The 27,046-nt window shown below is 49.7% G+C and overlaps 1 protein-coding gene across 5 annotated transcripts; it reads left to right on the forward strand.

Annotated features, from left to right (window-relative positions):
• Nucleotides 1-96: 96 nt before the first annotated feature.
• On the forward strand, nt 97-25,846 carry EDN3 (endothelin 3). 5 transcript variants are annotated; one of them, XM_003810807.4, is made up of 5 exons: nt 97-628; nt 1,171-1,483; nt 20,864-21,040; nt 22,229-22,274; nt 24,189-25,846. In XM_003810807.4, the coding sequence occupies exons 1-5, from the start codon at nt 577-579 to the stop codon at nt 24,315-24,317; spliced, it is 717 nt and encodes a 238-aa protein (XP_003810855.1). In that variant the 5' UTR covers nt 97-576; the 3' UTR covers nt 24,318-25,846. The 5 variants fall into 5 exon arrangements, with proteins under 5 accessions (XP_003810855.1, XP_063457169.1, XP_034802908.1 ...); XM_063601099.1 differs by having other exon boundaries at nt 131-628; nt 22,215-22,274; XM_034947017.3 differs by having other exon boundaries at nt 133-628; nt 22,229-22,309.
• Nucleotides 25,847-27,046: the final 1,200 nt, after the last annotated feature.

The raw sequence follows: 27,046 nt of genomic DNA on the forward strand, positions 1-27,046 counted from the left end.
TGCTCTTGGATGGGGGGCTGCTACTCCGGAGCGGCGAACTGGCGGGCGGGGGTGCGCCTGTGAGTGTGAGCGCGCGTGTGCGTGTGTGCGCGCGCTCTCGTGGCCTTCCGGCAGCTGGCAGCTGTCCCGGCCCCCACCCCACCCTACCCCACCCCACCCAGCCGCGCCACGCCACGCCGCCCCCGCCCCTCGCTGTCCTGGGTGCGCCTCGGGCCGCTGCGCTCCTGGCCAGCTCCCCCCAGCGCCTGGGAGGCGACCCCCAGTGCGCCCGGGTTCAAAGGCCCGGCGAGGCAGTTCCAGCCCCTCTGGGGGGCGGGGAGGCGACGGGGGTGGTGCAGAAGCCAGAAAAGCCCGAGCCACAGCCGGCCAGCTCCGCGCAGGGATGGGCAGCGCGCTCTGAAAGTTTATGACCGCCGCAGCCAACTCCTGGCCGGAGCTGGAGACGCAGCGAGCGATCGGCCGGCCTCGAACCCCCACAGCTGGAGGGCGAGGCCAGCTGTACCCGGCCCCAGTGCCCTTTCGCGGCCACAAGCGGCCGTCCTCCTGGTCCGGTGCTCCGGCGCCTGATCTAGGTTCATGGAGCCGGGGCTGTGGCTCCTTTTCGGGCTCACAGTGACCTCCGCCGCAGGTAAGCGCACGGGGCGGCGCGCCTCTCCTGGCGCGAGCGCACACAAAAGGACCCAGGGCGGGGGACCCGAGGCGCGGAGATGTGCGTCGCGGGGAGCAAACTCTTGCCTGGGCTCTGCACTCGTGAAGACGCCTGGGGGAGGGCTGGGGAGCAGAAGCGGCGCGCAACGACTACCCGCACGGGCTCTGGGGGTTGCAGCCCGCGCACTGGCTGGAGACCTGCTGCCTGGGTCGACTTGGTCAATTTTTCATGAAACTGGGGACTTTTCAGAAAGTTTGCGAACTATTCAGAGGCTGTGCCAAACGCTGGCAAAGTTTTCATAAAGTATGCAAAATGCATGCAAGTTTTCAACGGGTGCAAATAGCTTGCAAGCTTTTCACAGAGTGTGCAGATAGCTTGGAAACTTTTCAGAAACTGCGCAGAACTTTGGAAACTTTGCAGACATTTTGCTTGCTCCACCCCCCTCCTCAGGTGTTTGGGGGTGGCGGGTGTTGAGGGGTCTGCACACTCAGCTTAGGAGCCCCTCAATCTGCCTTCTGCAGGATTCGTGCCTTGCTCCCAGTCTGGGGATGCTGGTAGGAGCGGCGTGTCCCAGGCCCCCACCGCAGCCAGATCTGAGGGGGACTGTGAAGAGACTGTGGCTGGCCCTGGCGAGGAGACTGTGGCTGGCCCTGGCGAGGGGACTGTGGCCCCGACAGCACTGCAGGGTCCAAGCCCTGGAAGCCCTGGGCAGGAGCAGGCGGCCGAGGGGGCCCCTGAGCACCACCGATCCAAGCGCTGCACGTGCTTCACCTACAAGGACAAGGAGTGTGTCTACTATTGCCACCTGGACATCATTTGGATCAACACTCCCGAGTAAGTCAGCCTTTTGTGGTGAGGAACGTGGCTCCCGGACCAGGCCCACATCTGCTCATTCCCAGGAGGACCTCACTCCACCCCAGCCCCGCTCAGTTAGCCCAGAGCCTGCCCTGGCACAGCCTTTAGCTCTTGCTGGGGCCTCTTGCCAGCCCAGGTCTCTTCTGCAGGTCAGGGGTGAGACCCACATCCCCCCTGAGGGCCTGGCCCAAGAGAAACTCAATCCTGAGTTTGATCCTGTGGAAGGAGGAGCCCTCCCTCTGAATGAAGTGAACTGACCAGGGGGATTAGATACCTGAGAAGTCTCTCTGAGCCTCTTTTCTGAGATAGAGAAAGCTCCGAAAGTTTATCTCATTCCCCAGGGGCCAAGGGGGCTCATACTCACTGTTGACCCCACCAGGATCCAAGGGGTTTAAAATTCCTGAAAGCATCCTGGTCTCCAGGGAGTCTAAGGGTGGGTTTAGCTGAGCCTGACAGAACCTGCACAGTCCACTTGGGGTAGAATTCCCCTGGTATGGGCTCCCTTCCTCCCTGTGGGCCCCCCTGGATGCCAAGGCAGGGTGAATTCACATCAGCTCGTCCTTGGGCCTTCCACAGGCTGGCTCCAGTCACCCACTGCCATGGTCACAGAGGGCCTTCCCTTCTCTCCTGCAGTCCTTAGGAACTCTCTTACCCTAGGGCCTAGACAGCACCATCCTGAATTTGTCTTGGGGTTCGTCCAGTGGGGAAGTCAGCCTTCTCCTGGGGCCATGTGGAGAGAGTGTGGCTCTGACAGGGGGAGGCTTTGATGACTCCCAGTGTTCAGGGAACCCCTCCTGCAGACACATCATCTTGCAAGCCATACAGAGGGCTTGACCTTTCTTGGGTCACCAACTCTCTGGCATTGGCTTCCCCATCTCTAAGATCTGGGACTTGGATCAGACACCTCTAAGTTCTGTTTCCTGGGTGTTCATGGGATCTCTTGGGACTCCTGCTTGTACCCTATTAGGGCTTCTTAGCTGAGAACTCAGAGATGGTTGTGAATGCAAACCCCTGGAAGCCTGGAAAGGCACCTTTGCCACCATGTCCCGGAGCCGTCTTGATTCAGGTTCCTCACGGTCACCTTTATCCCCAAGCCCCATAACCTCTGAGCCCTTGGTAGCAGCTTTCATGGGGCTCACTTACCTACCTTGTGTCATTGGCACCTCAAAAATGAAGTGCAGAGGAGGGTAGTAAACCTGAGGGGTGGAATGTCTTTCAGACCAGGGGACAAGACCTCTAATCACATCCATGATAGATCTGGAACATCACCCCATCATGCTCGAAGGGCAGGCAGGGGCTTCACATTGAGCCAGCAGGACACTTGCACAAAGTCCTGCACTCAGAAAGACTCTGGCTCGGCTTAAAGTCCTGCTGTCACTGTCTTGAAATCCTTAATACTTTCTGAACCAAGAGCTGCACATTTGCATTTTCTCCTGGGTCCCACAAATTCTGTAGCTGGTCGTGATACCCTGATTTGCTGGCTGGGCTGTGTCCACCTAGAGGATGGGAGGTGCCTCCCTGTTTCTTTCCCTTTGTGGGGAAGATAGAAGCTGTGAGTGTTGGGCCATCATCAATTGCCTCTTATCCTCAGATAGCGATGGGAGTCACCTTTCCTTATAGCCCCTGCACCTTGGCACCGCCGTTTCTGATTCTTATCCCGCGTCATTGTGCTCTGATCAAATTCACTTCATAGAATGGAGGGCACTGGGCAGTCACCAGGAACCGAGTTCTTGTCTTGGCCAGAATCCCCAGCTGTGAATCTAGAAGGAGAAAGAAGAAAGCTAATGGAATGACAGGCAGGGACCTGGGGTGGTGGGCAGGCGGGAGAGGATTTAGAAACCATCTCTTTCATTCGTTGCCTGTTTACCAAGCCCCAGAGCACTGGCTGGGGAGGAAGTGATGACTTGAGACATGTCTGAGAGTCTCAACCAACACCCTGTGATCTGTTTAAAATTCTGTCTCATGCATCCTGCGATCTGTTTGAAGTCCTGTCTCATGATTTCGAGTTTGTCTTGAAATGAAGCTGTGGATCTCTGACTTTTTCCAGGACAGCCAACTTGATAACTTTCCCCCTGAAGTGTGATTTACCTCTTCCCCTCCTTCCCGACACTGGTTCAATTTAAACACGATGAAAGAAGGATTAAATCTGGTGTTTGGGCATCCCCTGAGCTACTTGGGAAACAAAAACGACAATAGCCAGACTTGAGCATTTTGAAATTAGACAGGTAAAATAATTTTTATGAGGCAGAACTGCCCGAATGGCCTCCTTCCCTCCCTTCCTGCCTCCCTCCTTTCTTTCTTACCCTCCAAACTTCCTCCTGCCCTCCCTCCCTCTCCCCCTCCCTTCTTTCCCTCTTTCCTTACCTTTCTTTTCCCTCCCTCCTTCCCTTCCTTCCTGAAACTCTGTAGATGTGTAGATAGGTCTGTTTGTCATCTTTAAAATATCTCAGGCAAGACTGCAATTTGAGAAAATGGGCTGTGGTGACAGGGAACACGAGTGATGGGGAGGAATCTAAAAAATCACTGAATTGAGCAAAAGAGGCACTGGAAGTGAGTGACACAGTCTTTTCTAGTGGTTCTGTCTCCCCATTAGATCACAACCCCACCTGTCACGTGTTCCCCTCTCCTGCTGTCACGCCCTCTTCATTCATGGACTGGTCTCGCTCTCCAAACTTCTCCACCAGGTGTGATTTCTCCCTGTCCCAGCGGCAGCTGTTCTGGGCACAAGAAGGAGCCTTGATTCTTGTGCCTCAGTCAGGGGTCTTGAACTTTGGGTGCTTTTCACCTTTCAGAGTCTTTCCTCCCATGGCCCATCCAGCTGCATGAAGACAGAATCAACACTCCTAGTTCATCTTTGATGGAAATTGCTCTGAGTATGGTCATTTTTGCTCCCTTCGAGGATCTGAGATGCTGCAGGAGTCATGTTGGGAGTTACTACCGAGACCCGCTTTGCATCTCCTCAAGGGAAGTTAACTGTCTAGTTCAGGCTCAAGAGACTAGTTGGTCTCTTAAGTCTCTTTTGGAAAGAAGGTCTGAGATTCCTCGGCTGTCCCTTTAGCCCTCCTGCTTTTTTCCCCTCCTTAGTCCTTCCAGACCCGAGCTTGGTCGGCCCTTTCTGTTAGCACCCAGCATGGCATGGATGCTCAGGAAATGCTGGTTGACTTTTGGCTAAGTCCTGCCACCTGGGTACTCTGGCTCATCTTTGCTGTTGCTGAGCCCCTAAATCTCCAGTGCCTTCTCCCACACAGGAGGCCTCTTTCTCCAGGTGCCTGGCTGCTCTTCAGGGGCCTGCACATCCCTGTGGACAGGCGTGGGCAAGAGAATTTTTCTTGGGGATGTTGCCCATAACTTCTGTGATATCTTCCCCAAAATCCATGGCCCCAAAGAGGAACCAAATTTATACTTACCCCGTCAAGGCTGCTGGGATCACAGCTCATCAATGGGATAGCATGATTTCCATTAGCCTTTCCTTGGCTGCCCCCCACAGTCCCCAAGCCATCCCACCACTGCCAACAAAATCAAAGTCCCAAATCAGAGAAAAACATATCCCATCCTATTGTCATGGATAAGTTGCCAAGAATAAGATAGAAAGGGGACAGGGAGTGAACAAGAGGTCCATGCGCTGATGTCCTTGTACACTGCGGCTGTTCTGTATGAGCAGACTGAAGAAACAGATACCAGGTAACTGGGGCCTGTAGGAGTCAGGGTTCTCTAGAGAGACAGAACCAACAGGGTGTGTGCGTGTCTGCAGATTATGCATGTATCAGAAGTGCAGTTGCCAAAGGAAATATTTGGTTGCTCTTGGGGGCCATGGACTTTTATGGAGGATAAACAGAAGTTATGGGCAATGTCCCTCCAGAGATATATATATGGAGAGAGACAATGAGCAATTTTCAGAATTTGGCTTACACGATTGTGGGGGCTGGCAGGCCAGAAATCTGCATGCCACCAGGCTGAAAATTCCCGAGGGAGTTGATGTCAAGGAGGTCTGGAAGCAGAATTCTTTTCTGTTCGGGAACCTGTCTTTTCTGTGAAGGCCCTCAACAGATTGGATGAGGCCCACTACATTTTGGAGGGTCAGCTGCTTTGCTCAAAGTCTACTGATTTAAATGTTAATCACATATCAAAAATACCTTCAGGGCAACATCTAGGCTGCTGTTTGCCTAAACAACTGGGCACAGTAGCCTAGCCAAGTTGACACCTAAAGTGACCCATAACGGGGATGTCAGCTCGAACCACATTTCACGGCGGACCAGCCCCTCAGACCCTGGCTGAAGACTGAAAACCTGTTTATCCAATGGCTGACTGAGCTGTGAAGCACCCAGCAAAGAGCCCCACTGTGCTCCTCCCCGCCCCATGAGCTGAGGGATCCTGCCATCTGTTCATCCCTCTAAGGACATCTGAGGGAGGCATTGTGATGCTGGATGGTGACCGTGTTTTCCAAACCAAAATCTGACACACATGGGCTGGCAGATAGGAATGTAGTTATGAAAAGAACAGGGCAGGATGTTGGGAATCATGACCATGGTGGAAAATTTGGGATTTGCAGTCCCCACTTGTGGAGAAGACTCCAGAACCCAGGAGTGCTGCCCTTGAGTCCTGGCCATGACTATCTGTGTGGCCTCGAGCCAGGAGGTACTGTTGCCTCTCTGTGACCCTCTGGAAGGTGCAGACATCAGCCGCTCCAGGACAGTGAGCTGCCAAGTCTCTCCTAATCCCAACAGTCTGATCAGCTCCTATCAAGATGCCCAGGCCGGCTTCCCAGGCTGCCCTGGATCAAGCCACACTAAACTTAATCCAGCAGGAATGCCATTTGTTTTGAGTTTTTTTTCTCCCCTAAATGCATAAAGAGGAAAAAAAAAAAAAGAATTAACAAAACATTTAAACTTGTATTTTAATGTATTCTACCACAAAAGGGCAGCATCACAGATTCTGGCTTTGCCTTCTGTGTTCTTCAAGAAAGGCATCTTGGCATGGTCTCAAGAAGAGATATTCCAAATTTTAGAACATCCCAATAGAACGGTTGGATCTGGAACCCCAACTTCCTGCACATGAGGAACCAGCTGAGCACCAGAATGTGATTTTGGGATCCCGATAAAAGTCACCCTGGGCCAGGCGCGGTGGCTCACACCTATAAACCCAACACTTTGGGAGGCTGAGGTGGGCAGATCACTTGAAGTCAGGAGTTTGAGATGAGCCTGGCCAACATGGTGAAACCCCGTCTGTACTAAAAATACAAAAAATAGCCAGGCATGGTGGCATGTGCCTGTAGTCCCAGCTACTGGGGAGGCTGAAGCAGGAGAATCACTTGAACCCAGGAGGTGGAGGTTGCAGTGAGCGGAGATCACGCCAATGCACTCCAGCCTGGGTGACAGAGCAAGACTCCATCTCAAAAAAACAAAAGTCACCCTGACCTGTGAGCCACACCTGGCAGTATCATTGTTGGACATGTGGCCATATAAGGCAGAGGGCCAGTCTTTCTGCCATCATGGTTTTGGAAAGGGGTCATGAATAGTCTGCTACTAATCATGATGCCAAGCATGGATGGTGAGGATGGCTGACCATGACTGTGACCTCATGTCATCTCATGGGATCAGCTTGACAGCCCCATTAGTTGGATGCTATTGTCCCTGTAGTTTACAGGAAGAAGCTGAGCCCAGGAGGCGGAGTCAGTTGGCCAAGGTTGCAGAGCTTGTGAGCAGGGACTGGGCTGCCAGCCCAGAAGTTTGGCCCTGAAGCCTGCCCTGTAAGCCTCCTCCTGTGTGCATGTTCCCAACATGGGCTTCTTAGGTGACTAATATGCCATCTTAGGTGACTCCTGCTTTCGTTCATTTAATATGTTTTCCCTGAGTGCCTCACCTGGGTCAGTACTGAATGGGGCTCTGGGACCCAAGAATGAATAAAAGACATGGTTCCCCATCTGTGACTGATTCAGGGTGGTTTTGTTCTTTTTGAGACAGTGTCTTGTTCTGTCGCCCAGGCTGAAGTGCAGTGATGCGATCATAGCTCACTGCATCCTTGAACTCCTGGGCTCAATCGAATCTCCCACCTCAGCCTCCCGAGTAGCTGGAACCACAGGTGCGTGTCACCATGCCTAGCTAATTTAGTAATTTTTTTTTTTTTTTTTTTTGTAGAGATCAGGTCTTGTTACATTGTTAGGGCTGGGGTTTTGTTCTTTTTGATAGTGATGATTCATATATATAATTCTATGTAATCATATATTTACCCTTTTGCAAGATTATTTTTATTAACATATGTTAACACATGGGCAAAGCCCAAATCCTTGGTCCATCACAAGTCCTAAATTTTATTCTGGAAATGTAGCCTGGGCTTGCATAGAAGCATGTGACTCTCCTTTAGCCTACCAGAGCCCTTGGTGGTTTCTCTGTGGGTAAGAGGGGCTGGTTGAGTGTGCACTCCAAGCAAACCAGAAGGTTTGTCCTGATGTCAGAGATGCTGGGACAGAGGGGGCTGAGTCTAGGGGAGAGGGCGAGGGACCCCCAGGCCATGAGTCCCATTCCTGGTGCAGGATTTTTCTTTTCTTGGCTGCTGCTCTGTGCCTTGTTCTGTCTTCTTGCTTCTTGGTGTGGTTACGGGAGCAGGGCAGACATAGGAGGTGGGGCTGCTCAAATCCATCTCTTCTTGCAGATCCAGCTTCACACTTTGGTTCAGAGACTCCTGGGGTTTAGAGAGGAATGGGGCCTGGGGCCCACTCATCCAAATTGTCACGTGGAGGAGGAACAGATCCATTTGTAGGGGTTAAGAGCTCAAACTGTGGGCTCGAATGCCTGGGCTGGAATCTGGATCTGCCACTTAGGAGATGTCACCTCTGAGACCTTCAGTGTCCCCATCTAGAGAGTGGGGGAATAGATAGCACTCTATGAGGAAAGATGTTTTCAGGATGACACAAGAAAGTACACAGGGCGTGGTTAGCACAGCGCCTACAATCTAGTAAACACTCAATGTCTTGAAGACGGTGGCCGCAATGATAACAACACAACCTCCAGCCCTGCAGAAGCCCTTCCTGGGCCAAAACCAGTCCTCCTGCCATATCCAATCCTGTGATTGGAGGATGCTGGCTGGTGAGTAGAAAGTCCTTTCTCAAGTTCTGCTGGGGTCCACCTCTTTGGACCTTCTGACTCTGATCTTAGCTCTTGGAGTGCCCCGGAGCAAACCTGTCCACCCTGTCCCCTGCAGGACGGTCTGTTAGCCTCAATTAGCAGAAAGCTTACAGACTCTGGGAAAAGGTGTGCCTGGCTGTCTGCTGTTGCTGATAAGCAGCCTGATAAAGACTCTGTGGTCAAAGGTTGCTGGGCTGGGCTGAGATTCAGTCCTGCCCTTCCAGCCCCTCCTTTCTGCTTTCTATTGCTTCCCTCTCCCCTTGGTAAATCATTGGAAGTTTTCAGTAATGGGGCATGGCGCTCTTTGCGGGCACCGGTCTGGGGCTGTGTCTGTGAAATAGGAGGTAAGGGTGGTGATTGGGGTGATTAGGGTGTCAGTTCAGGAGAACAGGAATGATCTGTTTACCTCTTTGTTAAACACCTATGCTGAGAGCTCTGTGAGGCATCTGTGGCTCTCATGTCCTTGGTACGTCCAGCAGAGTAGATATAATGCCTTGTAATTTGCAGCTGAGGACCCCATGGGGCACCAGTAGCCTCACTTCTGACTTCACCCAGCATTGCCCAGGACCTGAAGTGGGTGTCACCAACCGGGAGTCACCAGGAAGCAATCGAGGAAATCCCACAGACATTGATTTAGAAAACATCATTTCATGATGTGCTTTTGAGACGGGCATGTGAAAGAAGAGGGTGTTGGCCAGATTAAAAGGGACCCTGAGCTTGAGGTTCTGACTGATCATGGTTTCAGGAGTTTTTTCCCCCTCACATAACCATTTCTATCTCTTCCTTAGAAATTAGCGCACTTTTGGGTACCAGTTTTGAGTTGGAGTGGCATATTTCTTAGAACACTGGATGGCAAGATACTTCTTTAAAATTGGAGAGACTTAGGGCTAAGTTTCGCAGTTTGTTGGAAAGGTCAGTCCTACGAGGACTTTTCTGTTGGGGATGCACAGGTAGAAAGCCCATTTTCTGCCCCAGAGTCAGCAGGAGGGGTGAGTGGTCCAGGAACAAAAACAGACTTGGTGGAATGCAACTAATCTCCACTTGGGAGACAGAGGGACTTGAGGCTGGAAGGCAGTTTGATTTGTAGCAAGAAAACTTGGTACAAAGAGGTTGTGACCCTGTGTGACCCCGAGGGAGAATTTGGATTTGTGCTAGATGAAAGGGCCATTACAGTGAGGAACTTGGACTTCTATCTGAAGGCACATGAAAGGCTCTGATGTGTCTGGTCATGTTTGTTCCTGCAAGAATTTAAAACAAAGGAAGCTGGGAGGCAAACAATGCTTCTGCTTTATAATTCCAGTTCCAAACCTCAGAGGGGGGAGCTGTAAAGGGTGACCCTGTCTACGGCACCACCCCGCGTTCCAGTGTATTGGACATGGATGGTCTCTGTTTTGCATGAGAAAGTGACCCGGTCTCCTTCCTTGTCATGTTTCAGTTGAAACAGAGTTCCTCAAAATTGGAAATGCACACACACATACACACAGACTTTTGCCCACTTTGGAATAGAAATTAATTGCACTCGGAAAATAAATTGCAGAGCATGGCTGAGTACAGACGGCCACGTGTGAATGAATTGTTTGTCCGCATAGTTTTGGGGGCTTCGGAATCCTGGCTCACCCACCAAACCTCCCAAGAATAGACAGACAGGATGAGGCATCAGCTCTCTTTCTCATCTGCCCCACCTCAGAGTCTTAGGAGGGCCAAGAGCTTTGGGAGAACTTGGGGACATTCACAGGCTTGGAAGCACTGGCCTCCTCTTCTTTTGTGGCCTCCTCAGGGCAGACTTGGTGGGAGCTCTTAATAAACAGTAACTCAGGAACAGAACAGTCAGGGAGGCCTGGTCCCTGGCTCAGTAATTGAAAAACCAGAAACAGCTTCATTTCATATGCATTGATGACAAAAGTACCGACAGAAGCAACCAAAAACATGACTGGCCCGCTGGTGGATAGTTTCGCCCCACAACTTGGGGAGTGCAAAATTGCTTTGCCGAGAGTCAGAAGCAACTACATGAGACAGCAGAGGTCCATGTAACTTTTCTGGATTTTTAGGAATCTGATTTCCATGGGTCTCTTTCAGGGCTGAGAATAGACTGGGGTGAGTGAGGCACTCCCTCATGTACAAACTTTCAGGAGGCACCAGAAAGTAGGAAAAAACAAGTAAAATGTAATGCACTATTTTCAGAAAGCCAAAATGAGTGCAAAAAAAATTCATAATCGACCAAATATTGTTTTTAGTAAAGGCAGGATCCAGCCCTGAGCTTGCTCCACTTACCTCACCTGCCTCACCCTAATCCCAGCCCTGGCATCTTGTTTGAGGATAAAGCCTGTGTCTCTAATAGAGACTCAGTAGTTTGAGGTAAGTGATAAATCTGTTGGAGCTATTACTGGAAAGGGGTCCCGATCCAGACCCCAAGAGAGGGTTCTTGCACCTCGAGCAAGAAAGAATTCAAGGCAAGTCCATAGAGTAAAGCGAAAGCAAATTTATTAGAGAAGTAAAGAAACAAAAGAATGGCTGCTCCATAGAGCAGTGGTATGGGCTGCTTGATTGAGTATACTTACAGTTATTTTTCGATCCTATGCTAAACAAGGGGTGGGTTATTCATGAATTCCTGGAACTGAGGTTCCCCCTTTCTAGACCATATAGGGTGACTTCCTGATGTTGCCATGGCATTTGTAAACTGTCATGGCACTGGTGGGACTGTCTTTTAGTGGCTAATGCATTATAATTAGCATATAATGAGCAGTGAGGACAACAGAAGGTCACTTGGGTTGCCATCTTGGTTTTGGTGGATTTTGGCCATCTTCTTTTTTTTTTTTTCCACATCCTGTTTTATTAGTGGGAGTCTTTGTGAGCAATGTCTTGTGTGGACCTCCTGTCTCATCCAATGAGTAAGAATGCCTCACCTTCTGGCAATGCAGCCTCATTCTACCCAGCCCCTATTCAAGATGAGTTGCTCTGGTTCGAACACCTCTGACAGAGCTACCAAAAGGGCATTACACAAGGACACAGACAATTAGGTTAGGTGGAAGATGAGCGTATCTTTACAGTCATTGTGATGGTAAGCATAAGTCTTGCTCATGAGGATCTTTTCCATCCTTAACCTGGTATCTCCTGAAAATTAGCAAGAGTGTCTTCTCTTGCTTTCTTTAGATTATTCAAAGCATGTATGATGGTGTCGGCATTTTTTTTAATCCCTTTGCACGTAACCCCATCCTTATGAAAATACTTGCTCCCTGTTTTCCCTCTTCTCTTTCCACTGCTGGGAACTATTTTGAGCCCTGTCTGTCTGCAGCTTTGCATAAAGTTATAATGAGGCTGGGCCAGGCAGCCATGGATTTCTCATGCCTACATTCGGCCTGGAATTCAGCAGGGTCACTGGGGGCTGGGGAGAGAATCTCTAGCCTAACTCGTTTGATGCATTTTGGTTGTACCAGATGGAGGGAAACCTGCTAATCTGTAGGATTCCATAGACGGCTTAATTCCCCAAGTTTTGGAGGAGTTTGTTTCTCTAATTTTTTTTTTTAGCCATAAGTCTTGAAAATCCTGCACCACATAACAAAAACCAGAGGTATTTTTCTGTTGTTCTCCTTTCCTTTGACCCCCTGGTGCTTCCTCCAAATATCCTTAAGTGTGCAGGTGCCTGTGTTAGGGGAGGAATAGGTCTATGGTCCAATGAGCTGATGAGATGATAAATTCTGCGACTTTGAGATTCTTTTTAATCTCAGCCTTATGGTAATAGGCCATGGAAGAGTGTAAACAGTTTGGGCTAAGGCTTTCTAAATACAGTTGATGAGATCCTGGGAACCACTTATCTTGGGTGGGGTGGAGCACCTCACTTTGAGTTTGGTGTTAGTGCTGGCGCAAAGGTCTAAGGCCTTCTCCAGTGATTGTGCTATTTAAGGATGTTCAAGGGATGGTGAGGGCCTTTGGAAACATCTGAGTGGAGTTTGGAGCCAGAGGGACCCTGGAGAGACCCAGCCAGCCCTTTTGTTTCTCAGGGCCAGAAGGAAGGTGCCCACCTTTCCTGTGAATGAGTCATCCTTGGGACTAGAAGCCTGGGTCTGCCAGCTTAGTAAAGCCTCTGTTTTGCTCTGGTACCTTACCCATCTACGCAGCCTAGTTTGTCCACCAAGGTGCTGATGTGGCCTGCAGGAGTTATTGCCAAGACATAATTCTTCCACTTCAAGTAATCTAGAGGTCACAAGTAATCTAGAAGGTTTTCTAGGAAAAACCCCTCAAAGACCAGCTGATTAAGGACAAAATAAGTAGAGATCCATTGAGTCAGCCAAGAATGTCATATGTTTGGGACACTGGGTAGGGCTGTGCAGTGATGGCTCATTTGGACCCTATTCATTCATTCATTTAACAGGTATTTATTATTGAGATATTGGGACTTGATTTTGAGCCAGACATGGTGTCAGCTGCCCTGGATGGAGAGGTGAATGGGGCAGACACAACCAGTGGCTCCGGCTGGACAAGGTCCTGCTGTTGCTGAGCCAGGGGGTTGTGCCTGGGCCAGACACCATCTCTTAAATGAAATGAAGGAACTGGCCCTCATTCTTAGATCTGATTGGTAGGGGATAATGCTCAGTATTCTTTTTGAAAATGTATGTGATACTGTTAAAATTCTCAAACAGCCAAGTCCTGGGTAATTCCAAAGGTTTTTTGAGGGGGAAAGGAGGGGGATAGAGTAATTTTTTTAAAAAGGCAACAATTAACCCACAGCACATTGCTCACTGCTTTTGGTATTTCCAAATATTCTAGAATCATGGGCTCTTTCTGAGGGCTGCGGGAGATGGACTTCCCACCTTGTGGGGTGGTGGGATGAACGGTCTGCCTTGGGTCCTCCCAACTTTAAGCCATGAGAATTTTCTGCAGCAGAAGGAAAGCTATGAATTGCCGGTTCACTGTTCTGATGTTTAGGAAGCATAAGCTTTGTATAATATTCGTTAGAACCAGAAAGCGCCTGTGTGTGTTCTCTGCTTATATAATGAGGTCACTGAGGAGCTATGTTTCCTGGCCTATTTTCTTTCCTGGAAGTTGGAAGGGCACCCCATGGGCTGTCTGGCATAAGGCCTGGCCCACAGCAGACTTTCATAAGCATTTGATGAGTGGGCAAGGAATAAGTTCAGTAGAGGACGAAACTTCTGAGGTGGTCAAATGAGCGTCTGGGGGTGGGCTCTGAGCCTCCTGGGAAGGAAGGGTTGGCATGCCTGCCTCCACCTGCTGAAGGACAGACAGTGGGCAGTGGGCACACCTGGGGGAAAGGAGGGGCATAGCCTGCTTCCACCTGCGGAGGACAGACATTTCACAGTGCACACACTTGGGGGAAAGGACTGCAGCCAGCTTACTGTGCTGGGTTTGTCCTGATTCTGAACATGCTTTTCTGTGTGTTGTTGCAGTGAAGAAAATTTTTCCTTGTCTTCAACAGCTGGGGAGACTACAAGCCTTCCTCTTATACCCAAGAGTCTGTGGTTGCCATCTCATGCAAGTGAGGTCCAGGATCAGCCAGAGTTCACTGGTCACAAGCAACAGAAACCTAGTCTAGCTGGCAAAGCACAGGAGGAGTTTATTGGAAGGACACGGGAAAGCTCACAGACTGGAGGCAAGAAGAAGCCCTAGGCTCTGAAAGGAGAGGTGTTAGGACAGGATTGGGGGTCTAGGGGTGCACCAAATGGACAAGGAGGGGCGGGGCTGCTTGGCAAATCGTAGCTCCAGAGTGTTTTCTGATCTCGAGTTGCCCCTCTCAGGAGTCTTGGGAGAGAGTGGGTCCTATTGGCCCAGTTTAGGTCTCCTGACCAGTCCTCAGGCAGTGGTAGGTGAGGCCCATCAATTGACTGCCCCCCAGAGACCTCACACAATGGGAGGCGGATAATTCTCCAAAGAGAAGATGGCAGACTGGATCCTAGGAGACAAAAATAACCAATGCTGGCCTCGGGCTCCAGAGAATTCCCTGCTTCTCAGTCCTTGGAGTGCAGGTGCTCCTGTTCCTGGTCCTATCCCTCCCCTTTGTCTCCATGTGTTGTGCGTAGCAGTGTCTGCTGGATGTTTGCTGAAGCAAAGGGTCACTTTCATGGGCCTTTGAATAGTCAGCCACTTCCACACCAGAGATTGCATATGTAGGTGTGCTGGAGGGCATTTTGTTTTTTCTAAGGGTATTTGGATTAATCTTTCTATTTCACCCTGTCTTAGTCATTAGAGCCACGTTCTGACTGGTTCAGATTACAGATGGTAAATAAAGGTGATTGACATTTTCCTCCCTGCCCAGGCAGACATTTCTAAGCTTGGGAGAGTTGATGAGTGGTGCCTTCTAGGGAATGTAATAAAGTCTGAAATTGAGCTGTAGTTAGAAAGCATGCGAGGGTCTAGAAGTTGTTTCTCCAGGGAATGGCAGGAGGTAGTATCCAATGACTGCTGGTGCCTGGCAGCTGGGGGCTGCCTCCTGACTGTCTGCCAGTGGGAAACAGTTGTTTCTCCTCCTCTTGGCCACAGGACAAGTCACAGAGCCATGCTTTCTGTACAATATGTCCCCTGGGCCAAAAGGCAATATTGCCTCTGCTTTCCCAGTTCAGAAGGAAAAATGTGAACCGAGGAAGCAGATCATCAACTTGACATGTATCCTAAGTGTGACATGAACATGTTCTATTTGTTGGGGAGACACTCAAGTCACCAGCTGGACTTTTTAAATGAAAACAACACCTCTATTTAAATGAAACAATGCCTCTATCTGTAAAGAGGAAAATAGTATCAGGTACTCATTTTGTTCATGTGTCATCTGACCTATCTGCCTTCGCTTTATGGAATAAACCACTAGACTAGGAGTTGTAAACTCAGATGCTCCTGAGGGCCAGACACATAAAAAAGATGAGCGAAGGGGGCCAGGTATAAAACTACTGAAAATGGTGGGGGCTGGGGCAGAATGGAGGGTTTACGCCCAGTCTCTGAGATCATTACCCGGCTGCCATGCTGGAATATGAGGTTGGTATTAGCACAACTTCCAATTCTTCAAGAAAAGCTGGAAATCGGGATGTTTATGTGAAATTTCCGGATTTAACAAAAAACACTATGGTTCACGCCTGTAATCCCAGCACTTTGGGAGGGTGAGGGGGTGGATCACGAGGTCAAAAGACTGAGACCATTCTGGCCAACATGGTGAAACCCTGTCTCTACTAAAAATACAAAAAAATTAGCTGGGTGTGGTGGTGTGTGCCTGTAGTCCCAGCTGCTTGGGAGGGTGAGGCACGAGAATCGCTCAAACCCAGGAGGCGGAGGTTGCAGTGAGCCAAGATTGCGCCACTGCACTCCAGCCTGGCGACAGAGTGAGACTCTGTCTCAAAACGAAAACAAAAACAAAACACTGTTGACGGAAAAAAGCTGACAAAAATGCCAATTTGCTGACCTCAGTACTGGGTTAAAAGTGTATGTGTGCAGGGCAGGGCCCCGCCCCTTGTCTGTCTTTACATAAGTTTTACCCGGAGTCTAGTCCAGCGCCTGCATGGCGCTGCTTTTCAAATATTTGAAAAGCAGTTGGCAAATATTTGTTGAATGCTATTCAGTTGTCGGGGGTGGAATAAAAACTGGGTTTTCAATAGGGAATGACAGTTTGATAAGCTTTCCTAAGAATTTAGAATCTGGTCAGTGGGAATATCTGTGTCTCTTCTTTAAACTTCAGATATACAGGCCAGTTTCCTGATCAGAAAGATGGAGAGTGTTAATTCATTCATGAAAAGGCAACATGGAACTTAAAAACAGAATCTTTAAAACAAAAGTCAGCTTTCCTTATTTAAAAACTTCTTGTAGAGAGAAATAAAGTGTTTTCAGTGTGGTGTTGCAGATGAAGAATGAATATGAGAGATTTGGGAATTTAATATTTAATAACACATATTATTAATATTATTAAATATTAATATTTAATATTTAATAAACATGATGTTTGGGAAAACGTGACAAATAAGAAACATTTGATAAATAAGACTCTGACGTCACCACACCAATCAAATAATGAATGTTCTGAATACATAAGTTGAGTGATAATTTATTGGATGAACACACACAACACCAGAGATTGCGTATGTAAGTGTGCTGGAGGGCCTTTTGTTTTTTCTAAGGATATTTGGATTAATCTTCTCACCTGCTTTTCTTTTGCATGGAGCTTTGTTTTATAACTGAGACATGAACAGATGGAAGAGCTGCCTACTTGTATAAAGGATTGTATTCTGAAAACCCCATTGTATTATAGAGCAGTAGGCCCCAGCCACTGGGCAGGGCATGCTGGTCAAAGGTTCTCGGCCAATTTCACTTCACGTTCATGGTCCACCGTTAGGTCTTTCCTGTTCACTACTCAGTAAACAGCCAGCGATGAAGCAGGCCACAAATGAAATATGAATGCTCATGAGATATGAATACGTTATCACTACTGAAATAGAAGTGCTCATGAGCTGGTAATCTGGCGTCAGAGCTCGGTAAGAAGGTGGTGTCGAATGAGGTGACCTATGGCCTTGGGCTCCTTATTACCCTTCTTTATTGCTAAGTCAAACATCTCAAATGCCAAGCTTAGTAGATGGGACTTTTCTGATACAACTCACTTGACCTCCCAGACCAGATAAATAACAATAGTAGCTACTGTTTGCTTACGGCACTTTGCTAAGTATTTTCCATGCAGTTATCTCCTTTGCTTTGTCCAGCCACACTTTTGTCGACCAGGAAGTTGTTGAGAGGGTGAAGTGATCATCACGTAACATAAGAGCAGTATTACCAGGTCATGTGTCTCTGTGTGTACCTTGCACATACCTGTACCTACTGGCCTTTTTTCCTTTACCTGTTTTCGTAGTCCAACAGCATATAACTCCTGAAGGCATGGACACATAGGGATGTGCCTTTCTGTGTCCCTGTGACACTTACATTGATACCACGTATATAGTGGATGCTGAAGAATGTTGGAGATTCTTTCAGTGATTTTTGTGGTTATTGAACTCTTTAGGGGGAAAAGAATCCTGTCTCGCCAGACTAGAATGATCTCACCATGAATTACCAGTTGCTCAATCAATAATCTGTTCGCCTGACCCTGTGTGAGGCCCATGGTGGGTAAAAAAGAAGTAAAAGACCTGCCCTCTCTTTTGAGGATCCAGTAATCTGCCTTTAGACTTGGGTAAGAAACACCGCAACTCTGGGCCCTGTGGGTTAGAGGACTGCCTCTGACGCCACTCTGGCCATGCCTCCCACCCCACTGTAAGAGTCTGGGACTCAAAGCCATATGCTCCCTCTTCAAGACCATGTTCCAGGTATTCAGGGGCTGGAATTCCCTACTCATGCATCCCCAAGACCACTTCCAGGGCCTGCACAGGTATCCTCCAGGGCCTGACACTTGGGGATGAGCAGGGCTCCGGGTACATATCTCCAGGCCTGCAGGGTGACAGCTGCTTACAGGATGTAGGGTGGAAGGAGCTTGGAGGAAGCAGCCTGGGGCATGCACGGGGAGTGCTTGAAGCCAGCGCTGGTGTGGGATGGTGCAGGATAGCAGAGAAGGTACTGGGTCTCCACCACATTTCAATACGGAGTGGCCAGGAGCCCAGGATTCTAAATTAAAGGCTGGACCTGCAAGGCAGCATTTGGAAGCCACATTTGTCCAGATACAGGAGATAACACTTTTTCGTTTAAGGGCTTATCAGATCGATTGAAACCTTTAAATGATTCCCTGTGGGAGGTGGGCCTCCATCGCGAACTCTGGTTCCAGACTCTACAATGTCAGCGGCAGGCTCTGCTGGGCCATCGGCTTCCCTCACCTCCGCACAGGTCAGTCAGCAGACTGCACACCTGGAAGGCCCAGGCCTTGGTGGAGGGGTTTCTGTGCCTCAAGGCTGTAGGGGAGGGGAGGGGGCCATGCCTCTCTAAACATTCTCTGAAACTGCCAGGGCTTGTTTGCATACCAGCACTTTACCGCGCTTGGCGGCCGGGGAAGTGCTAAGCCTGTCTTCATTAACAAATACCATGTTGCCTTGTTTCCTTACTTAAAACACTTTGGAGTGTTTTGGCTCAAGTTGAGGGGCTCTACATGTGCAAATGCATAATCAGCTGACAGCAGTTTCAAAATTGCAGGTCTCACTATTGATGGAGAAATGGGAGCATTGTTATTCCTTGTGTGTAATTTTCTCCAAGAAATGGGGGGATTGATTTAATGTCAACACTCAGAGATTTAATGTGGCCCTGTTACTGGAAAAATACGCCTTTGCCAAACTCTGCCTCAAAACAATGTCTACATTGTCTTGCTGCACTCCCTACCCCCATTTCCCATTCCTGAGAAAAAACGGGCTTGAAAGAGGGTTCAGCTCAATACAGGGCTGGATCCTGCCCTCTGTCTCCGTTTCCTGAGCACAGATGGCTCATCAGCGGGGCCTGTCTCTGCCTGGAGGGATCCCACCACCTCTGTTTCTGAGGAACTTGGGTGGGAGGGAGTTAGTGGGGAGAACAAGAGTCAACGAACAGGGTGGGGTCAGTTTTAGGCTCTTGTGTCCAACCCAGCAGGGAGGCGGGGGCGGGGGATTCCCTCCAAGCCTTAGGTCACTATGGGGCTTCCTGGCCCAATTTGCCCTCACTGTCGCAAAAAGGCTTTATGGTGTGTGTTTCAAATGAAAAGAAATTCAATTTGATTTTATTTTGAAAATGCAGAGAGGGGCTGGGCATGGTGGCTCACACCTGTAATCCAGCACTTTGGGAGGCCGAGGCAGGCAGATCACAAGGTCAAGAGATGGAGACCATCCTGGCTAACACAGTGAAACCCTGTCTCTACTAAAAATACAAATAATAACAATAATAATAATTAGCCGGGCGTGGTGGCACATGCCTGTAGTCCCAGCTACTTGGGAGGCTAAGGCAGGAGAATTGCTTGAATCAGGGAGGCGGAGGTTGCAGTGAGCCGAGATCGTGCCATTGCACTCCAGCCTGGGCGACAAGAGCGAGACTCTGTCTCAAAAAAAAAAAAGAAGAAAAGAAAAGAAAAAAGAAAATGCAGAGGGGATGTCAGGACTCCCTTTGAAGTGGATAATTGGTACTACTCAGTGGGGTTCATGGAAACCGAGGTGGTTCATCTCTGGGGACTAGCAAGAAAACCAATGTTTATTGGAAAAGTGGCTTTGGCCACATGTTTCTTCTAGCTATTAGTAATTTGTTCCTCAAATCAAGCTAGTAAGTTAAGGATCTGCTTTCAACTTCTTCCCGCTGAACTGCCTGGCAGGCACCCCCTTTTTCTCTGGCAAGTGATGATTTGGATGTGCACACTCACTAGAACCGGCTTCCACGGGTTTTGCTCTGAACCACACCATCACACTCCTCCTGCCAACGCCAACCATAAACGAAATTGGTCAACGGTTTCAAGCCTTCTTCATCACGCGGCTCTTCTGAGGCTGGTTCCACTTTCAGCTGCATGGCCAGGCCCTCACCCGCCTCTCAGAGGTCACGGAGTGTTCCTTCTGATGTTTGTCTCTTTGAGGAAGCAACTTTCAAAGGCCGGGATGCATCTCTAATGACTGTAATTGCATTTCCCATCTTCTCATTAGCACAAACTGCTGTGCACATGGAAGAAACTCAGTCAGAAGCCTCAGGTCTGGCCTCAGGCTGCGGGGTAGGCAGGTGATCTGATCAGGGCAAAGACCCAGACCAGCACGTAGGTTGCCCCACGTGCCCTTGGCACAGGAAGAAAAGCCTCTGGAACAGGTGCTATGGTTGTCTTTAATTCTTTCTCGACTTTCCATGGAATGAGGAGGAGGCCCAGATGGTACTTCCAGAGCCGAGGAGCAGAACCCGGCCCGGAGGAGCTAGGCCGGCCGTGGTTTGGTCTTGAAGAGAATGAAAGCCCACCCATGTTCACAGATCGCAGAGCCCCAGGGCGTTCAGGCCACACCTGCAGCTGGTGCCTTGGGTGAGGCTAAGGGGCTCACAAGTGCAGGCACACATGCCCAGACGCCTGCTGGGCTCCAAGAGTGCTGGCTGCTGCCCAGCTACCCAGACCCTCCATGTCCTTCCATGCCCTCAGCCCCAACTCTCTTCCTGGGGGTTGTGGAGGGCAGGGGGTGCACAGTTCACTCCAGAACCTTCCTAAGACCCAGAGCTGTAGTGGGGAGGGTTGTGAACACCAGTTTCTGAGACCTTTTCAGCCAGGCGGTGGTTCTCGCTCCACACCCTTGGGGGCCCCTGAGCAGGGAGGCCTGGGTGTGCTCACCTAACATTATCCTGTGCTTTGCAGACAGACGGTGCCCTATGGACTGTCCAACTACAGAGGAAGCTTCCGGGGCAAGAGGTCTGCGGGGCCACTTCCAGGGAATCTGCAGCTCTCACATCGGCCACACTTGCGCTGCGCTTGTGTGGGGAGATATGACAAGGCCTGCCTGCACTTTTGCACCCAAACTCTGGACGTCAGCAGGTATGACACCTCCTCCAGTTTCACTCATTTGCAGATATGCATCAACCCTCGGCAAGGCCAGGCCAGGGGCTTCTCAAAGGAGGGTGTAGGATAGTTCAGTCACATCCTGACCTACTGTCGTCCTGTGGGCCAGAGAAAGGAGGTGCTGAGCCCAGAAAAGACCCAGGTCCTCAGCATCAGGAGGGCAGGAGATGCAGCGTCCCCACCCCCTTGCTGCCTTTTGGAACAGAAGCTTCACAGTGGCCATGGCTACATCTGGTTTCCAGACATATGTTTTTCTGGCCTGCACAGCACTTTGTGAAAATCTGAATAAGTTGCCAACACTTAAAAGATTGAAGAATTAACCCCTGCCAAATGCGTATTTTTAGCCTTCTCGAAAATAGCCCATGATAAGAGTGCAAAAGGCTTATTGGCGGGGGGTGGGGGGAGGGAACCCAGCACGTAGGACCATCTGGTCTCAGAGCCCCCCTTCTCTTTGGCCACCCTCAGCTGGAACTGAGTGGGGGCATCTCACGTTTGAGTAGGATGTGCAATATCCATTTACCTGTGTTACCAATTTATCTTACTTTGTAGCCCCTGGAGGCCCCCAAGGTTGAGACCCTGTGGTCTGTCCTGGCTGCCTTAGGGAAGCTTGCAAGTCACATTGAATGGAACCAACAGGCAGACTCCATGTTTGACCCAGGGGCTTTGAGCTGGTATTCACTTAACAGGTATTCCTGTTAATGCTCCTTACTCCATCTTTTTCTTAACTTCGGGCCAAGATTCATGAACCCAGTGAGGCAGATCGGCCCTTTCAAAACCCTTCCTGGAGCAGGCGTAGGTGAGCTGCCCTGATGCACACAAAAGACACATAGGCAGGGGTGGGCTCCCAACACCCCAACAAGGCAGACGGTAGCGCTCAGGACCCCAGGATCTGCCGTCTGTGAAACCCAGTGTGAACTGCATGGTTTTTCCCTCCTTCTGGGCTTTTAAACATCCGATGAATAAGTGAGTGGTGAGTATATTCTGTACTTTGGTAGAAATCCACCCACCGAGTGCTCAGCCTTCAGAAACTGTGCCTGAGACGCAGTCCTTGGGGAACGCACTAATGTGCTCATTGGTAGGGAAGAGGAAGTCATAATTTGACACCGAAAAACCAGCCACAGGGAAAGGCAGGTTGATTGATTAAAACCAGCTCTCTCCCCACAGTAATTCAAGGACGGCAGAAAAAACAGACAAAGAAGAGGAAGGGAAGGTGAGAGGTGCCAACAGAGGCCTGTGTCAAAGGAGGTGAAGATGTGACGTGTCATTCCTTCGGGGGTGGGTGGAGGGTGTTTTGAGGGGATGGCATCTGGTCTGGTCCAGTGGGAACCCCAGATCTCATGGGATGCTGCACCCACAAGCAATGGTGCCTTTGGTGGACCGTTTCTGGGGGCAGAGCAGGCTGAAGCTGTGGACAGCTGCTGTCACTTGTCGGGCCCTGGCCACCCTGCTCTGTGTCCTGGGAGCCAGCCCTTGCATCCCTTGTAGCTCTGGGCAGTGATGTCCTGCCTGGATTTCACCTGGCCTGGACAAAGCTAGTCAACCACCGCTCTCAGAGGCCCTGTAGGCTGCTCTGCCCAGACCCACACTTCGCCTCTGCTTCCTTAGCAACATGTGGTCTTTCTCCTCAAAAAAATCATTTCTTCTTTTCAGCAGCTGATTCTGGGCAGAGGTGAATTACAGCAGCTTGACAGCAGGGTCCCTTGGTTCTCCAGTTCATTTTATTATTTTTTTTAACCCACTTGTCTTTTTTGTATGAGAGATCCTGAGGGTTTCCTGCAGTCAAACTGGGTTTATTTGTCATTCTATCAATCAGAAGTCATTATTAATGACTCAGCGGCTCATCTGCAATGGGATGGTAATTTATGTTCATAATAATAGCCTGGAGGTGGCTTGGGTTTCTACAGAGACTGATCAAGGGAAGATGAAACCATGCTCAGTATACAGGAGGCTTTCCAAATTGGTGGCAGATCGCTTCTAGTCTAGTCCAGAGAGGGATCTGTCAGCATCCATAATAAAAATGGAGCGGGAGGAGGAGGGCCGAGGCGGAAGAGACAGAGCCCGGGAGAGCATGAGTCAGACCCAGATGGTCCCACTTTGCCTCTTCATTCTTTTTCCTCTTTTTCTCTTCCTCACCCCAAACCAAAGCTCCTCTCAGCGAGGGCGGGATGTAATTAAACCCATCCATCCATTGCATCATTTATTCATTCACTTATGCATTCGTTCAGCAAAGACTTGTTGGGCACCTGCTACGGGCTGGGCACCATTCTCGATGTTGGGGACATAGCAGGAACAAGGCATAGGATCTCTTTTATAGAGCTTAACTAGTGGGGGATGCAGACAGCAAACATGTACAATATAAAGTGAGATTGCAAAGAATAACAGAAAGACACGGCAAGGGTAGGAAGCGTGGGGTGGTTGCAGTTTGAGATGGGGTTGACGTGGCCTCATCTTTCTGACCAGGTGACCTGAAGGAAGGCTGGGAGGAGCCATAGGGATGAGTGAGGGAAAGGGATTTCAGGTAGGGGAACCAGTGAGTGCAAACGCCTTAGAGTGTGCTCAGGGAACGGCCAGAAGGGAGCCCTATACGGGAGAAGCACACCGGTCCTTTTGCTGTTGTGGTGTTTATTACTGTTCTATGTCACATGTTCAAAAGATGCAATTGGTGGTGCAGATGTCCCAGCAGGGCCTGGAAAAGTGGTTCTTCCAGGTCTCTATGAGTCATGTAAAGCTCTAGTAAGAGGCTTTACTTGGTAAGAAAAAGTCTCTTATTAAGCCAATGTTCTTGCTTTCTTGCGAGATTCAAGTTAGTAATTCCCAAATTCACATTCTCAGAGTGGAAGCTGTCACCATCCTTAGCTTGTGGTAATCAAAGATGGGGCCAGGCTGCAGGAGGGCCCCTAGCAGCCTTGTCTGCTGGTGTTATTCTTTTCACACTTTTCCAGTCTGGTGGTAGGCTCGGAAATTGCTGAGAAGCACTGGGAAGAGGGTACATACAGTTCCAATCAGGAAACAGGCTGGAGAGGCAGTGGGAAGACGTTCCCTTTTTCAGCTTCACAGAGCTACAGAGCTACGCTTTCATAACATACCTTTCTTTTTTTTCTTTTGCCCCCTTTCCCCAAGACAGGTTGAAGTCAAGGACCAACAAAGCAAACAGGCTTTAGACCTCCACCATCCAAAGCTCATGCCCAGCAGTGGACTCGCCCTCGCTCCATCTACCTGCCCCCGCTGCCTCTTTCAGGAAGGAGCCCCTTAGGAGGACAGGCCTGCAGCATCCTGGTCTCGGGAGGCTTCTGTCATTGCTCACACACAGTTCAGATTTCCACCTCTTTATAGACAAGAAGTGAATTTGCCTGGGGCAGAACACCCACCCAAAGAGTCCCCACTTAACAATACCCCCCCACGGCAAGAATGCCCAAATCCGAATGACCCCAGTTTTCCTAATGAGTAAAATGATCCCAGATGTGCCCCAGAGCATGACGCCCGCAGCTCCGGTTTCATGCAGGAAATTGGTTTTGGAGAGTTTTGGCAAGTTGGAAAGCCACTTACTGGCTTTTGACATGACTTCTCTTGGAGAATAAGTGGACTCCAAGCTAACTCTTTGCAAATGTAAACACATGTCCATCTTGTAATAAATGCAAAATGCCCGTGCAGCAGAAGCATGCGACTTTCATATCCTTGCCTAGAATAGGCTGCATGGTGTATGTCAGTGAGGGCCACGAGGCGTCGGCTTTAGACACAGATCATAGCTCTACAGGAGTTTATGAATTTGAAGCTTATGGGATTTTGGCAGAGAAATTTTCAGCTGTGCTTGATACCCACCAAAAGAATGTATCTCAAAAGAATGAAGGAAGAAGAAAAAAGGATCCTTGATGTTTGTGACAAGAAAATGAGAAAGTTAGTATCTGCAATACAGAGCTTGTTCCTGTTCAGTGACTGACCCTCTGTATTCTGTATAGACACCAGGCCGATACACAGTGGAGTTCCCAGGCCTTGTTTGCAGGAAGCCGACTGTAAAGACAGCCCCAGCTCAAGGCTATTAGGTTGAATATTTGCTTTCATGAGTAAATGTGGATCTTTGGGGAATGGCTTCAAAATAAGTCACGAACACAAATTCTTTGTAAATTATGTAAATTCCTGTTTATATAAATTGGCAACAACTTATACCGTCTGACAGTTCAAAATCTCTTTCAGCTGCGCTCTTCCCGCTGAGCCGAGCTTACTGTGAGTGTGGAGATGTTATCCCGCCATGTAAAGTCGCCTGCGCAGGGGAGGGCTGCCCATCTCTCCACCCAGTCACAGAGAGATAGGAAACGGCATTTGAGTGGGTGTCCAGGGCCCCGTAGGGAGACATTTAAGATGGTGTATGACACAGCATTGGCCTTGACCAAATGTTAAATCCTCTGTGTGTATTTCATAAGTTATTACAGGTATAAAAGTGATGACCTATCATGAGGAAATGAAAGTGGCTGATTTGCTGGTAGGATTTTGTACAGTTTAGAGAAGCGATTATTTATTGTGAAACTGTTCTCCACTCCAACTCCTTTATGTGGATCTGTTGAAAGTAGTCACTGTATATACGTATAGAGAGGTAGATAGGTAGGTAGATTTTAAATTGCATTCTGAATACAAACTCATATTCCTTAGAGCTTGAATTACATTTTTAAAATGCATATGTGCTGTTTGGCACCGTGGCAAGATGGTATCAGAGAGAAACCCATCAATTGCTCAAATACTCAGAAAGTACTGTCAAAAGCCTAATAAAAAAGCTAAAGTTTGCTCTGATTTGTGGGTTTTTTTCCTCACTGTCTTTATGTGCGGGGTTGCGCATCAACTTTTCATGGACCTCTGGAGAGGACGGGAAGAAGTTGTGGTTTGGGAAGTGGAATCCATCTAAAGTCAGTTATGGAGCTAGATGAGGGGCTGCCTGAATATTAAGGAAGAAGTGGGGTTTGGGGACCGTTCCAAGAAGATAAAACATTCACAGCAGTCAGGAAGAGAGAAACCTGGGGAGAGAGCTGGTTCTTCCCCTAGACCACTGTGCCTTCCTAGCAACAGGGAGGCTTCCTTGTGGCCCTGCCAAAGATGGCTGTGCAGCCCAGGATTCCAGGGAGAGGGCACTGCTGGGGGGCTCAGGATTCTAGGGAGAGCACTGCTGGAGGGCTGAGGATTCTAGGGAGAGCACTGCTGGGGGGCTCAGGATTCTAGGGAGAGCACTGCTGGAGGGCTGAGGATTCTAGGGAGAGCACTGCTGGGGGGCTCAGGATTCTAGGGAGAGCACTGCTGGGGGGCTCAGGATTCTAGGGAGAGCACTGCTGGTGGGCTCAGGATTCTAGGGAGAGCACTGCTGGGGGGCTCAGGATTCTAGGGAGAGCACTGCTGGGGGGCTCAGGATTCTAGAGAGAGCACTGCTGGGGGGCTCAGGATTCTAGGGGGAGAGCACTGCTGGGGGGCTCAGGATTCTAGGGAGAGCACTGCTGGGGGGCTCAGGATTCTAGGGAGAGCACTGCTAGGGGGCTCAGGATTCTAGGGAGAGGGCACTGCTGGGGGGCTGAGGATTCTAGGGAGAGCACTGCTGGGGGGCTCAGGATTCTAGGGAGAGCACTGCTGGGGGGCTCAGGATTCTAGGGAGAGCACTGCTGGGGGGCTCAGGATTCTAGGGAGATCACTGCTGGGGGGCTCAGGATTCTAGGGAGAGCACTGCTGGGGGGCTCAGGATTCTAGGGAGATCACTGCTGGGGGGCTGAGGATTCTAGGGAGAGCACTGCTGGGGGGCTCAGGATTCTAGGGAGAGCACTGCTGGGGGGCTCAGGATTCTAGGGAGAGCACTGCTGGGGGGCTCAGGATTCTAGGGAGAGCACTGCTGGGGGGCTCAGGATTCTAGGGAGAGCACTGCTGGGGGGCTCAGGATTCTAGGGAGAGCACTGCTGGGGGGCTCAGGATTCTAGGGAGAGCACTGCTGGGGGGCTCAGGATTCTAGGGAGA

This window comes from Pan paniscus, chromosome 21 (assembly GCF_029289425.2).
Source record: "Pan paniscus chromosome 21, NHGRI_mPanPan1-v2.0_pri, whole genome shotgun sequence".
Lineage (NCBI taxonomy): Eukaryota > Metazoa > Chordata > Mammalia > Primates > Hominidae > Pan > Pan paniscus.